The 15,076-nt window shown below is 39.1% G+C and overlaps 1 protein-coding gene across 1 annotated transcript in view; it reads right to left on the bottom strand.

Moving 5' to 3' along the window:
* The window catches only part of RET (ret proto-oncogene), a 159,840-nt gene that overhangs the window by 10,968 nt on the left and 133,796 nt on the right, over nt 1–15,076 (bottom strand). The window contains exons 12-16 of the mRNA XM_007478484.3: nt 11,735–11,882; nt 9,634–9,741; nt 5,873–6,087; nt 5,579–5,701; nt 1,360–1,430 (exon numbers count right to left, since the gene is read on the bottom strand). Of these exons, the coding sequence (XP_007478546.3) occupies nt 1,360–1,430; nt 5,579–5,701; nt 5,873–6,087; nt 9,634–9,741; nt 11,735–11,882 (665 nt within the window). The remainder of the gene's footprint in view (nt 1–1,359; nt 1,431–5,578; nt 5,702–5,872; nt 6,088–9,633; nt 9,742–11,734; nt 11,883–15,076) is intronic.

Below are 15,076 nucleotides of genomic sequence, written 5' to 3'. Positions count from 1 at the left end.
AAGCTAGGATCTGGATGACAAATGCTATGCTAGAACAAGTTCCTGTGTGCTAGCCAAAAAAAAAAAGACAAATGAGCAACTAGCTGGCAGTAATACTCTGGATACCTGTTTGATGGAAATGGGAGGGGAAAATAAGAAGCCTATTCACTTTGAGGATTACTATCTCACACACACACACACACACACACACACACACACACACACACACAAATACATGCATACAAACCACTTCAAATCAACCAATCCTGGGGGAAAGGGCTAATTAACAGAGGAAAATAGAATCAATTTACAAGTATGTTATTTGCATAGGTGAAAAGCTACTTTGCCATAAACCATTTGGCTAAAAAAAATTATCTTAAAGTAAGTTTCAAATATGATGTGCGGTATGTCTTGGACAACCTTCAACTATTGTTCATTCATAGTATGCCACCAGGAAGATGTCCAACCCTAAGAAAATTCTCAGAAAGGAAAGTCTAAGAAAATTGCTCTGACCCAGTCTCTTATGATACAGTACAGTCTAGTACAGAGGGAAAAGAAACATCTCTTTTATCTAAGAGGATATGAATTCAAATTCTGCCTCTGGTGCTTATTACCTATGCCTAGCTAGGTGACCTTGAGCAAGTCATTTAATCATTTTGGTACTCAGATAGATACCTTATCTGTAGAATGAGGATGACCTATGATGTTCCTTCCATCTCCAGATTTAAGATCCAAATAGTCTAGACCAAAAGGTATAGACCCTATACCCTCAAAGATGGTTAATTTAATAAGGAAGAATCTTCATTACAGCTCTTTTTTTTCCGAAGTATATTCATTTGTTGAACAATTCATTTTTTTTCTTGGCCCATTCTGCTATAAACCCTTAAAGATCTGGGCTCCCCAAAAGTTACAATGTTTACAGAACTCAAATCTATATTCTATCCTTAATCAAAGATTAATTTTAACCTAAAATGTGACTACTCTATGCTCCTTGAAATTTGACCCTCAGCCTAGCTCTAAAGGCTTCAATGGAAAAGGAAGAAAGGTAAGTATATATTTGTCACTGTATTCCTAGCACACCCACCAAGGTGGTTTTTATGACTGGAAATGGAGGAAATGGACCAGAAACCACTAATTTCACTTCTCAGGCATGCCACCAATGGTCATCTGAATTTTAGCTACCATGAAGTTGGTCACCTATTCAGAAGAATGACCAAAAATGGAAAGAAAACAGGATTGGCTTGTTACACACTCCAGGAGCTATGCTTTTTCATTAAAGACCCAACCACATGGAACTGGAAAGCTGTAGTCAACGTACATATGGATGTATCAAATTAATATGTCCAATTCACTAAGAAATCTATGCAAGTATACACTTACACATCACTTTGGGTTGTGTAGATATGATCAAAAAGAGACTCAATTGCCATCCACTTTACAGGAATTCGACCCTATGAGAGAAAAAAAAAAGATTAATATATTCATATGACTCAACCAACTGGTAAAGTCCTAGGTGGAATTTAACTACAGGAAATATCATGCATAGTGTGGTGAATGGGGTAACCAAATGCACAACCTCAAATGCCCGCACTAAACATTTCTCGATAAAATACTAGGAATATATGTGCATGAGATGTGTTTAAAAAACAAACAAGAAAGGAAATGATTTTTAGAGGGCTTGAAACAAAGTTAATTCTAAATAAATGTTTGCTGACTAATAAGTAAGAGTTAACTCAAATGTCCAATCTAATTCTACCAACCAAGGGAATCTTTTGCAAAGTCAGTTTCATGGTGCAGTGAAAAGAGTCTTGGAGTTGGAATCAGAATACCCCAGGGGTTCAGATTCTAGTTCTGTAATTAAATGTAACCTTTGTGACCATTGGGCAAATCACTTAAAATTGAGGCTCAGATATTCTATCGAAGTGGAAACTCAGACCTAAATCACAGGAAATAACTTGGTCAATATCACTCAGTTGTCCCTTTGACAATCTGTTTAGGGCTTTTCACTGTACCTAACAGCCTCTTATCTGAGTTAGAAGAGAATTGAAACATATCACCTTAGTGTGTCTTCCCCACCCCCTGAGTATTAGTCACCAGTCTGACTAAAAGAAACTGCAAAGTAGGACAAGGAACATGGTGCCCAAGCTCTGCCTAATATGGAAGACAAGAGCTTAGAGCCACTGATTTGCCTCTGGACCATTCCACCTTGCTCTCAGAAATGGGCTCAAAAATTCCACCTTTGAAAACATGATCCAGGTGAACACACTGGCAGCACATTTCCCTCCAAATAACAAAACGAGAACTAGAATAGGGAAGTCTTCTAAGAAACCTTCCAGCTATTAGTGCATGAAGTAATTCAGATGGTCAAGTGCATAGCAGCATCAAAGTAAGAGGTCATCACCACCTCTCTCCATCCCTGCCGATGCCTTATAGACCATTTAATATAGAGGAGTCTGAGAGCAAGGAGGAAATAAGACAGAAGCATACAGGAAAAAAGACACTAGTAATCAACAGAACTGGGTTCCTTTTCTGGTTCTATCTCTTCCAAGCCATACTGAACTAGATACTGAATTAGAACCTGGCCTCTTTCAGTCTCACTTTCTTCCACTGGAAAACGAGGTCACCCTTTGTTCTCTAAAATCCCTTCCTGCTCTATTATTCATCAATTCTATATATCATATAATGCTAGCTGACCAGCCAATGGACTGCCCACCTGGATTTTAGAATATAAGTCAAAAACTTGGGAATTGACCACTTTCCTGCTCATAAAATATTCTATAAACCAAAATATTCACAAATTATTAACTAAATTAAACAGGAAATGTAGTCAATTTTAAACAAGCAGTATTCACTGTAATATTTTCTGCTCAAAAATTGTTCTGAATATTTCTGCAGCAATTGCTATTTATACAGCAATTTACATACATTGTCTTCCTCTTTCTTGATCCCCTGTATGTGTGCACTTCCCCTATTGAAAGGTAAATTCTGAGGTCAAGGAGTCTCTTTGTGTTTGTATTCCCAGTGCTAGGCATTGTATCTGGCACATAGTAAACAGTTAATGTTTCTCTCTCTCTCTCTCTCTCTCTCTCTCTCTCTCTCTCTCTCTCTCTCTCTCTCTCACACACACACACACACACACACACACACACACACACACAAAATCATCTTGTTGTCCTTCGATCTTTTGAGTTGTGCCCAACTCTTTGTGACCCCATTTGGAGTTTTCTTGGCAAAGATACTGGAGTGCTTTACTATTTCCTTCTCCACCTCATTTGACAGATGAGAAAACTGATTTGCCTAGAGTCACTAAGTTAGTGAAGGTCAGATTTTGAACTCAAGGCTTCCTGACTCCAAACCAAGACAGCTCTGCTACATCCATCCACCTACATGCTTAACTGTCACCATATTTGAGCCTCATTAGCAACTCAGTAAAGTAGGTACTATCATTATTACTATTCACATTTTGCATATGAGAAACTAAGGTTAAGAGAGGGTAAATGTCCATGTATTTGAAGACAGATCTTCATACTCCAAATCTGTTTTGATCCAATATGCCTCGCTTTTTTCCTCCACTATCTATTGATATTAAATTTTGACTTTGGAGGGGCTGTTAGGTGGCTCAGTGGACTGAAAACCAGGCCCAGAGACAGGAAGTCCTAGCTTCAAATTTGACCTCAGACACTTTTAGCTGGGTGACCCTGGACAAGTCACTTTACCCCCATTGCCTAGCCCATATCACCATTCTGCCTTGGATCCAATACACAGTATTGATTCTAAGACAGAAGGTAAGGGTTAAAAAAATTTTGTTTTATTCTTTGGGATTATTTTAATAGTGATATCAGTTGCCAATGACACCAGTTAAACTTGTTTATTTTTCTTTTGATCTAAAGCTTTCATGGCAACAAACATACCCTTCTCCTTTTATAAAGGAAGCAGGGGTGAAAGAACTACCCTCAATTAAACCAGTTAGTTGGACAGGAAGTTCAGGAAGAATTTCTTCATATTGCTTTATATTTAGTTGGTAGCAATAGTTTCATAAATCTACAAAGCCAGAGCTCAAAAGAAGGGAAATGCTGCCTTCACTAAGTGAACAACATAAAAGTCAGTTCTTGGCATCATGTAGCAAACACATAGCTCTGTTTTCTGGTCCCCATCAGTAGCATCACGAAGAAGCATTATCCTTTTAATCCTTATATTATTTTGACACTTATTACATTCATCATGCCAGACATATTTATAGTATTTCACCCCCTTCCCCTTCCTGCCCTGCATCTCCCCCTCCTACTCTTCATTGCCTGAAGCTATTGAAAGCATTTCCTTCACAGGGAAATCAAAAGCAGGTACCTAAGGCAGAGGGTGTAAATTAAATTAGCCAGATAAATGCATCTGATTACATGGAAAAAATTGATGAATTGGTAGGATTTCTCATAATAATCAAAACAAACAAAAAACAGCATTGTGAGAATTAGAACAAACTTTGTAAATCCAGGAATCATTGGGAGCCTATGGGAGGTTCTTTGTGAAGGATGGAGCTGCGGAGTTCTGGGGCTTCCAGGAACATCATTTTCACCAGCATCTGAACAAACTGAGCATCAGCCCTCAGATTCATCAGGCTGCCTACTTTGGGGAAAGTTTCCCTCTCCTATAAACTACCTTCCTGACACTTTCTACCAAGTATGAGTCACTGCTTCTTGTTTATTTTATTTCAGCTTCTTGTTAGCCAACAGCTATAATTACACTGAAAAAATACCATGACCTTTTCCTCTAAAAAAGTAAGATGAAGAATTGATGAGAAGAGAAATTACTTTAAAAAAACAGCACTAGATGACCTTCAAAAGAAAGAATGATTTTAAAAAGTAAATAATAACTAAAAATACATTTAGAGGAACCATGAATGTACTTCAAAGTGTTTTCTTTGTGATCAGTAAAGAATAAAAGATTATATCTAAAGGGCAAAATGGAACTTTCCCCCTTCAGTTTAAAAGGGTAAGGGAGATAAAAGTATCTTAGAGTCTTTCTCCTTTTCTTCATAGTACAAAATACATCAAATTATCCCACATTTAGAATGTCCCCCAAACCTCAAAGATTTATAATGAGGAATGCTGTCCACCTCCAGAGAAAGAACTGTTAGGAGTCGTCTTTCATATCAGTGAGTACCTTTGGTTTATTTGGGGGTTTGGGTTATGGATGACTTTGCTCTTACAACAATGACCAGTATGGAAGTGTGTTTTGCATGACAATAAAAAACAAAATATAAAAAATAAAATAAAAAGAATGTTCCATTGGTCAAGTGATTGTGTCTTAGAAGCACCGGACCTTCCTAGGTAAGGTTCTTGAGCATGAATGGAAGCCTCCTGAGCACCATATTCAGTAAGCAGAGTTGTGTTTAAAGAACTTCCATTTTTGAAGAAGGGAAGGGATCGTAATGGTGTTAGAATACTGCTCCTGATATTTAGGCTTCAAAACAATTATCAGGTCAACTTTCTTATCCCTTTAACACTGGGAATAAATAGCTTTCTGGCCATCACCGCACAATTTATTCTAATAGCAAAAATTCTCATTCTTTAAAAATAGCTTCACAAATGTCTTAATTAATTACCTTGCTCCTTTTGACATAGGAATCCTCTTCATAAACATCTCGAGAAAGGCCAAAATCAGAAATCTTCATTTTGCGTCCTTCCGCCACCAAGACATTTCTGGCTGCTAAATCACGGTGGACCAGCTAGAAAAAAGAAGATGACAACAACAAAAACTCCCCAATACCAAATCATCCAGGAGATGACATGTGATGAGCTGAGTGATGCTTATTACAATAAGGGGTAAGCAAGAGCTAATGACAGAGAAAGGTGGCTCTCCTTGTAGACCCAGCAAGGCTAGTCTCTAAGGACGGTACCTTCATTTCTGCAAGATAATGCATTCCTCGGGAAATCTGCCAGGCGAAGGAAATGAGATCTCCCATAGTCAGTGCTCTCTCATCTGGATTGTCCAAGTAGCTAGAATTTCGATTGCCATTACCACCCATGTAGCTTTGTCCCACCTTTCGGCTTTCCCGGAGGAAGCTCCGCAAAGAACCATACTTGGCGTACTCCACAATCAGGTAGAGAGGTCCTAAGGAGCAAAAGGAAGACGATTTGTAATGGAGGTGGGCGAAGGATGAAAGAAACCGACCTATGTGTATACTCGAGGCCAAAGCTGGTTCTCTATGTGGACAGATCAGAGAGTTACCCTGATAATGTGATTTGAGGTGTGCCAGAAATGTCTATCCTCCAATAGTGAAAATCAACCCTTTCCCCAGGGTCCTTGTAGATGAAAATGGAGAGGGAAGAATATGCCTCCTTTCTTCTTCCTCTCAGGGCAGGGATGTATCCTCAAACCTACTTTTTTTCATAGAGACTTAAATTATTTGTATCCCAGGATTGACTCTTTTATTTTAAATCGGTGCCTTTTGTTTTAGTATCAATACTGTGTATTGGTTCCAAGGCAGAAGAGATGTAATGGGTAGGCAACTGGAGGTAAATGACTTGCCCGGAGTCACACAGCTAGGAAGTGTCTGAGGCCAGATTTGAAGCCATGCCCTCCTGTCTCTACACCTGGTTCTCTGTCCACTGATCTGACTAGCTGCCCCCAGATTATTGACTGTTACTTGCCTTTTCCCAATCTGACTGAAACAGTCTTATTTCATAATTTCTAAATGACTTGCCCTATGTCTATTCTTTTTTTCATTTTTCTCTTGCAATCCTGCTACTATTTTTCAAGGAACAATTAACTCTTCCTGATATGGTAGAGGGTAGAACAGCCTTGCTTCATCATTCTGGCATTTTCCTCTAGGGAAACCTTCTATATACATGTCCTTGTTACTTGACTCTGGAAGAAACACAAACACAATCATTTATCCGGCTCCCTAGATCGTGCTACTCTCCCATACCTTCTGCTTAGTTTTCCTTAGTTCTTGTGAAGAAATCTCACTGTGAGCTGTGCAGGATAACTCCTACTTTATGCTTCGGAAGCTTGGTTTCCATTAGCTTCTAGGGGAGCCTTTTCTGCCCTTCTAGCATTACTCAACACTCCTTATCCATTGGCACATTCCTACTCATGTACTGAGGCGCAAGGGTAGCTATTACTCTGGAGAAATGTTGTTTGAAGAAATAGAACTTCCTGTTACTTTTCTATTTCTGCTTTCTTTTCCCTCCTTTCCTATTGATCAGATATAAGATGTTCTTTGCTTGAGTTGGTCCCCAGTATGATGGATCTGCTTGTCTTCTCTTACACTTGCTTCTTTTCTCTCTGTCTCTCAATAATTTTGCTGAACTGTCTTTCACAGCCTTTCCCTACCCCTATTTCTTTTAAACAATTGCTTTCTGGGAGTGAGAGAACAGTGCATACCACAAGTTCTGGCACATAGTAGGCACTTAAATGCTGGATAACTGAGTAATATTAACCAAAAGATATCAAGCATTTAGGGGGCAACTAGGTGGCTCAGAGGATTGAGTGCCAGGATCAGAGAAAGGAGGTCCCAGGTTCAAATCTGACCTCCAACCCTTCCTAGCTCTGTGACTCTAAACAAGTCATTTAACCCCAATGCCTATCCCTATCCCTTATTGCTCTTCTGCTTTGCAACTAATAAACAGTATTGAGTCTAAGACAGAAGATAAGGGTTTAAAGAAGATATTAAGACATTTTTTTAAAAAGGGGTTTTTTTAAATGCTTTGAGATCCACAAATGAGCCAAATCCATTAAATATATAATCCTTTCTCACAAATACATTTCTTAAAAGCTCATAGTATTATTTGCACAAACCTACCATTAATGAAGCCACACAGACCCAAAACAGGTAGACTAAAAATGGCTAGTCTGGTTGCAGCCATCTAGGAAAAGAAATGTTTTCTTTAACTGAAGTCAATAAGGTTTGGTGGAGAATATTTTTCCTCTAACATTATCAGAAGGAGCAGATACTATCATTGCTTAGCTCATCCTTACTAAGTGAATGAAAGGGGCAGCTTTAAGGATAAAACCTCTGACAGAACTGTACCAGTGAATACTGAGATAATCTCTGGGCTGGTGTCCTTAGCTGTAAATTGAGGGAGTTAGATATGGTGATCTCTAAAGTCCATCCTGGCTGGATGTTCTATATTTCTATGGTTCTACACTGCAAGTCTCTCAGTTTGGAGGATCCACAACTGAATAAAATGCCCCCTTTTCCCTAAGAGAAATGCCATATTGCATTGTAATTTCTTTAACTCCTAATGGACATAACCATATTATACTATTTGTACCCTCACCACATAGTGAATAAGGATTCTCTGCCATAAGGAAAGCATTTCTGACTTTCTTCAAGGCTCAGCTCAAAGGTCACCTGATAGGGGAGACTTTCCTAATCCTTCTAGCTCACAGAGTTCCCCCAGATTACCCTTTATTCACTTTGTATATCGTTGTGTCTATCCTTGTGTATGTATGCATTGTTTTCTCCCCAAAAGAATGTAAATTTCTTGAACGGATGGATTGTTTCATGTTTGTCTGTGGATCCATACTGTTGAATACAGTTCTGGTATAGAGAAAGTACTTAACAAATGTTTTTTGATTGCTTCTGGGACATGGGATATTCTTGAACAGTCTAAAAACATTGATGCTCTAAATGTCATTCTATATAGTTATGTTACATACTACATGGAAGGACCCTCAGGAAGTAGTTCAGGGAAATTCATAAATGGATCTTCCTACAGCTACATAATATCTTGAACATTAGTTAAATGACACTAACTTGAAGCTGGATTAGTGAAGAGAGAATCAGGACTGGAGATAAGAGGTTCTGGGAAGATACTTTCTAGCTGTGTAACCTTGGGAAAGTCACTTAAACCCCATTGCTTAGCCCTTACCACTCTTCTACCTTAGAACTAAGACACAGTATTGATTCTAGGATGGAAGATGGGGGTTTAAAAAAATTACACCAACTACTCTGCAGCTCACTTTTTGGTTTCTGCAGGGAGCAGAATTACAAATGTGTACTGACATCACACAGCCAACAGACCATAGAGTACCAGCAGGAAGCCCAAAATCTGTCCAAGAGGGGCTAAATAACAGTTTGCCTATGAAAACACAGCTGGCAGAGCTCTATTTGTGCAGGCCTACAGACCCTGCACAAAAATACTCGTTGTACACATGGTAAAGGAAAAGCTACCCCAAAACGCCGAATGATTAAAAGAATCTGCCAGCATAAGGCAAGCCATTTAGAAATTATGAAATGACTCCTTTGTATCATCAGGCTGGGAAAAGGCAAGTCAGTGTCAGTAATCTGTGAAAAGAACTTTAGGTCTCCATGAATAAATTGTATTTTGAGGATATAGTTCTCTGTTCTGAGAGGAAGAAAGACAAGGAAGAGAAGATGAGAGAGTTGGGAGGAAGGTGAAAGGAGTGGGGTGGTGGTGAGAAAATGAGAGAAAAAGCAAAGAAGGATTGGGAAGGACAGAAGAGAGAGAGAGAGAGAGAGAGAGAGAGAGAGAGAGAGAGAGAGAGAGAGAGAGAGACAGACAGAGATGTATAAGAAAATAAAATGCTTAAAATTCACTTTCCAAAGTTATTTCCAATCTCTGGCTTCCTTCCATCCAACAGTATGACTTCTTTATTTGTTTTACTACTGGGCTGCATGGGAGTCCTTACCATCCTGACTGCAGGCTCCATAGAGTTTAATAACGTGGGGGTGGTTGACCTGTTTTAGCAGGTTAAATTCGGACAGCAGATCTCTGAGCTCACTTGGAGAGGCATTTTCTGAAAAGCATTGTACAGAGAAGCAGGTTAAAAGCCTTCCCCTCTAGTTTTTCCCAATCCATCCCAGCCATCACAAGCCCTTGGTAATAAAATGGTAGCCTACTGAGGGGTCACATATTTTAGGGCTAGCTTCTCAATACTGGAATTGACATAATCTTGAGATACAATCATAAATAAGAGGGAGGGTGGAAGGAAAGGGCAAAAGAATAGTGAAGCTTTCTTTTTTAATGAAAAAATTTCCCATAAGGAGCTATGTAATCCTATACTGACTGTCAGGGAACCATCTAAACATAAACCCCCCCAAACAAACCAACAACAAATTTTGACAAAAATCTTTGGGTATTTCATTGCTGTCACCAACATGTAAAATTCTGCCATCGTTTTCTATGTTGACTGCCATTTGTCCCTGATCCATACACTATGTTTGACAGAGCTTAAGAGGTCTATAGATTCAAGCCCAGAGGAACAGGCTTCTCCGCGGTTCCTGCTGCTTACGGGTTTTCTGGAGAAGGGAGTTTTTATGCCTTGGCTCTTCATGAAAGTGAGGTATGAGCTCATTTGCCACAAGAGGATTAGTTGTTTGAAAGGTAAATAGCAATGGTGAGTTATTTTAATGCCTAAAAATGCTGGAGTTAATGTTTAACTAGGACTCTTTCCTCATAATAAGCATCCCTGTAACCATAATCCATCATAGCACAAATCATTCTGGGAAAGTGAGTGGGAATTTTTTCCTCTCCCACTCCCAAATCCATTTCTGGCAAGTACTCTATTGCGGTCAGGTGGTGATTGAGAAAGTCAAAAACCCCAATAAACTGTCCCAGCAGTTGCCATAACTCCTTTGAACATGATCTTATTTAAAGGCAAGTTTTTATGGTGCATTTATGATGGTGACTTCTCTGTGTGCCACAAAAATTCATTAACAGCTAGGCAATTACTGGAAGTGCCACACTAATTTATTAGAACAGTACACTTAAAATCTAGCACTCCATACACCATCCCATCTCTCCCCAGCTGGCATTAATTCTGCCCTAGCTAATTGCAATAGGAATCAAATGTTAAATCACCTGGAATAAAGAGTCGTTATTTTGTAAGCATCCATTTGGAGACTTTGACTCAGTCTTGTTTTTTTGGTGATGAAATCACTCAAAATCTTTTGTAAATGTCTAAAGGTATTTAGCAAACTCATAAAGACAATGAGAATTTCAGTTAAAATGTCATGTAAGGGATTATTTTTGTGTTGGAAATAAATTTCCCTTACCATGCTACTCTAAGGTTAGGGATCCGTGAGGAATTTGCCTGTCCAGTACTCTTCAAACTATTATAATTTTAATAATGAAGCTTATTTGCTTCCCTGTGGTAATCAGATGCAATCTTCAGATGTGTTACTTTCTAAACTTCCTTCTCCCTGTTCACATTTATTATATGAAACCAGAAATCTGCCAGCCAATAAAAACTGCAAAGGGAAAATACAATGAGCATCCTTTTAAATAATTTTCCTGGAATGAGAATCTGGTTCTCACCTTAGCCAATGTGACCTTACTTAATAACATTTCTGATCAATGGAACCTCTCAGTGAGAGAATATTCCTAGGAAAAGGGATATATGTAGTAGAGATCTGATAGTGGTTCAGTATTAGAAGGCTATTGCCATCTGCTCCAAGCACAGCTGTCTATATAAATAACTTATTTTAACCAACTATATTCCCCTACGGGAGGAAAAAAATAAAACTGCTGGCCCTCTGGAAGCCTTCTGGTGTTTCCTTGCATGACCTAAGCTCAGCCCAGTGGAAACTATGGCTTGCATCATCGTGGCACTTTCCAAATTCCCTCTGGTCAGGAAATGTTGGAATATAAATAGATGGCCTTCGGGAAGAACTACCAGGGACCTGGCATACAGCAGCAGGGTCTCTCTCCAAATCATCCAAATCCTGCCAATTTGTTTATAGTCAGGGGCGGCTGATCAAATCTTTAAAAGTGTGTGGACTGGAAGGTACCTTTCAGCATTTTCACTGCCACAGTAGTATAGCCGGCTTTTCCTTTGAGTTGGAAAGCTGTTGCCTTGACGACCTTTCCAAACTCTCCTTCTCCTAGGGTTTTTCCAAGAACCAAATTCTTCCGAGGAAATTCCCACTTTGGATCCTCCTGATTTGGGAAAATCCAGAGGAGAGAAAGAGGATAAGGTAATGGTGGGGAGGGGTAACAAAAATAAACTATCAACAATACAACAAAATTTCTTAAATATCCATGCCCATTACTTTTCAGAGGGTTGACACATGTGGTCATCAATTTGTAAATCTTCTCCCTTACAAGCACCATTCACAGTAAAATCATTAATGGATAGTGAAATTAATAAGAGGTTGAGATCCAACATGAAGGGCATATACATTCAATATAGAGGGAAACTATAATAATACAATATATATAGAATAATATGATAATAGAGGGAAACTATAATATATAGCCTACAAAAAGTAAAGGAAAGCCAAGATCTTGTTCTAGCAACCTTGGGGTTGTATCAGTCTGCTCTGTGATGAAAGCATGCTCAGATGTAAAAGATCTTGTTTTCTCCTCTTCATAGACCCCAACCTGTACTCTCTCTCTTGTTCCTCTGCCTAGAGATTTTCCTGACTTCTAGTGAGAGTGTTAGAAAGTTTGAATAACTACACAAATGCCCTTGAGCCTCATTAATAACCAATTCTTACTCTTTTAAGTTCAGTCAATAGTTACATTGAAGGGGATGATACTGCCGCATGGTTATTGGAGAGAATGTACGACACATCAGTATTTCCCCTCACATACTTTGTACCTGTGCCAGTCAGTCATTTAACTTCTATCTGCCTCTTTTAGGCTAGCAGCCTGAGTTTTTAAGGAACTGAAGTTAGGCTGGTGTTCTCTATTTGTGATGAAGTCATACTGGCACTCAGTGGTTACAACTTCCCTTTCTAAATGTTCACAAACCACAACGTTAGCAATATGTTTTGGATATGGTCAACTGAATCCAAGTCAAACTTATTGCACTATAGTATGAAGAAACCATCCTCTTTCCTTTCTTGAAGTATAGACAACATTTATCACCTTCAGGCCTATTGGAACATGACTAAGTGTCTACTGCCTTTCACAGCTCACTAACACAGCTCAGCAATCGTATCTGCCACCTCTTTCAGTCCTCATGGATGGAATTCATCAGTCTAGTGACTTCAGCTCATTGATGGTACTAAAGCACTCTCTTACCCATTTCCTAACTTCTTTAAGGTCTTTGCAATTCAAGTCAGTGGGCGTATAATAAATGTTTTTATGTGCCAGGAGAGGAAAGTGGATAGAAGGCCAGCTTTTGAGACAAGCAAGGTCTAAGTTCAAGTCCTACCTCTCACACATACTACCTCTAGAAGCAGGGGAAAGAGCTCCTCAGTGCCTCAGAGAATGCTAAGACTTGGCTTTACAGAAGTACTGATATGCATTGAGAGGGGGTATTTTCATAGCAGGATTTTCTAACACTGATGTCGTGTGTGTTATCACTAGTCTGGACCTCTCTTCCCTATCACCCACCCAAAACATGTATATGTATATACAAATCTAGACAATATCTATATCTATATCTATATCTATATAGATAGATAGATAGATAGATATACACACACACATTATAAACTATGTAATTATACAATATATAATAAGATATACTATAAATATATCTAGATAATATGTATACATATATACATGTGTATGCATATAGTAAGCACTGACATTAGTAGCTGACTTAAATATCATTTACAAATATTGTTTTGATTAATTATTTATATTCCCTTGAGGTCAGTATTATTATTGATCTCTCTATTTTCCAGAAGAGAAAAATGATGAATTTGGTTATAGTTATGACAGAGGCTGGCACTACAGAAAAAGTGCCAGACTGAAGAGTATGTGAAATTGATCACCTCGATGGGGGAGGGGCCCCAGGAGTGAATTTCCTGAGGAGAGAAGACTCTGGGGAGGAGAGTAGTGAGGGTCTCTCAGTGTTGAGATGTTGAAGAGAGAAGGTGGATAAAGACTTTCTCCTGAGGTTTACCCATTTTTCCTGCTGGTGACTGGAAATCTTCCCCCCCCCCCCCAACACTTCCCAATTGAAGGGATTTTCTGAAGAGAAACCTGAGCAGATTTTACCTCAGCTCCTGTTGCCCAGGGGTGAGTCAACCTGACTTTCTCTCGGGGGGCTCAGGCTGCCAAGGCCTGAGTTCCCCCCAAACTTGAGGAGGGAGGAAAAAGTGTTTGGATAGAGATAGGAACCCCTTCTCCCCACTTTCCTTTTCCCATTCTTCCCTGCCCGTTATTCCTTTTTGTGTTACCAGATTTGAGTTAATATTAAAAGTTATCTTTTCCCCAAGCTGAGTGTGAGTGAATTCATCAAAGGGGAGACCTTTTGGTCTCGAATAGTGGAGGGGGGACAAGAGGGAAAAGAGCAAATTGGGGAGAGTAGCTTTAGCTAAGGAAGGAAGGCAGAAGGGGGAAAATCTTCAAACCCCCTCTCCTCTCTCTGAGCCAACCCATTACATCTGCTGTCTCCCCTGAACCCCGCTTTGTGGAAGGGGGGTCTCCTCTTGTTTCTTCCCTCTCCATACTGAAAACCCAGACCTTCCTCCCTCGGGGTTATTTCCCTTCTCTTTTATCTTTTTTTTTTAAACACTAGCAAGCCTTGAAGGTCAGGTTGAATATAGCTTTCATGACTCCCAAGTCCAACACTCTTTACAGCACACAACACTTGGCCTCTACTGATAAATTTTATTCGCTTCTCAGATTAGAGTATTCTCTATTACAGATGAACAGAATCAAGTAGAAGCTCAATAATCTATGCTTTGTCATGGCCATCTGTTCCCATACTATTTATTATATGTCTACCACAAGAAAGGCTTCTTTGTACTCTTTCTTTCCCAACATAGTTTTTAAAGCTCTTATTCTTGTCCTTAGTATCCATCGCCAGCCTGAGTTCATTCTGGACTTCAGGACTCCTGATATCCTTATTACATGAAAATGCTGCATGAGTGTCAGAATATGCCAATAATATTAGTTGGCCCAGGAACTCCCTATCTATATATGTTATCTTTTTCAGAAAATTTCTCCTTTTCTTTCTTATGGGAAACTATTTCTGTTTATACCTTCAGAATTTCATTCTTAAGAGCATTCCTGTCTAATGAATTTTAGATGATAGATTATTTCTGTTTTCTGTGAGCTCTTTGAAATTCGTGCTCCTAAGATCCAGGGTGTAGCATATACTCAGGTTTTCTCTCCTCCAATACAAACTCTAAGAGGTTTGCCTATCATTGCCTATCAGAGGTCCCATCATT

Source organism: Monodelphis domestica, chromosome 1 (genome assembly GCF_027887165.1).
Source record: "Monodelphis domestica isolate mMonDom1 chromosome 1, mMonDom1.pri, whole genome shotgun sequence".
NCBI lineage: Eukaryota > Metazoa > Chordata > Mammalia > Didelphimorphia > Didelphidae > Monodelphis > Monodelphis domestica.
This window is presented reverse-complemented; position numbering and strand designations above follow the sequence as displayed.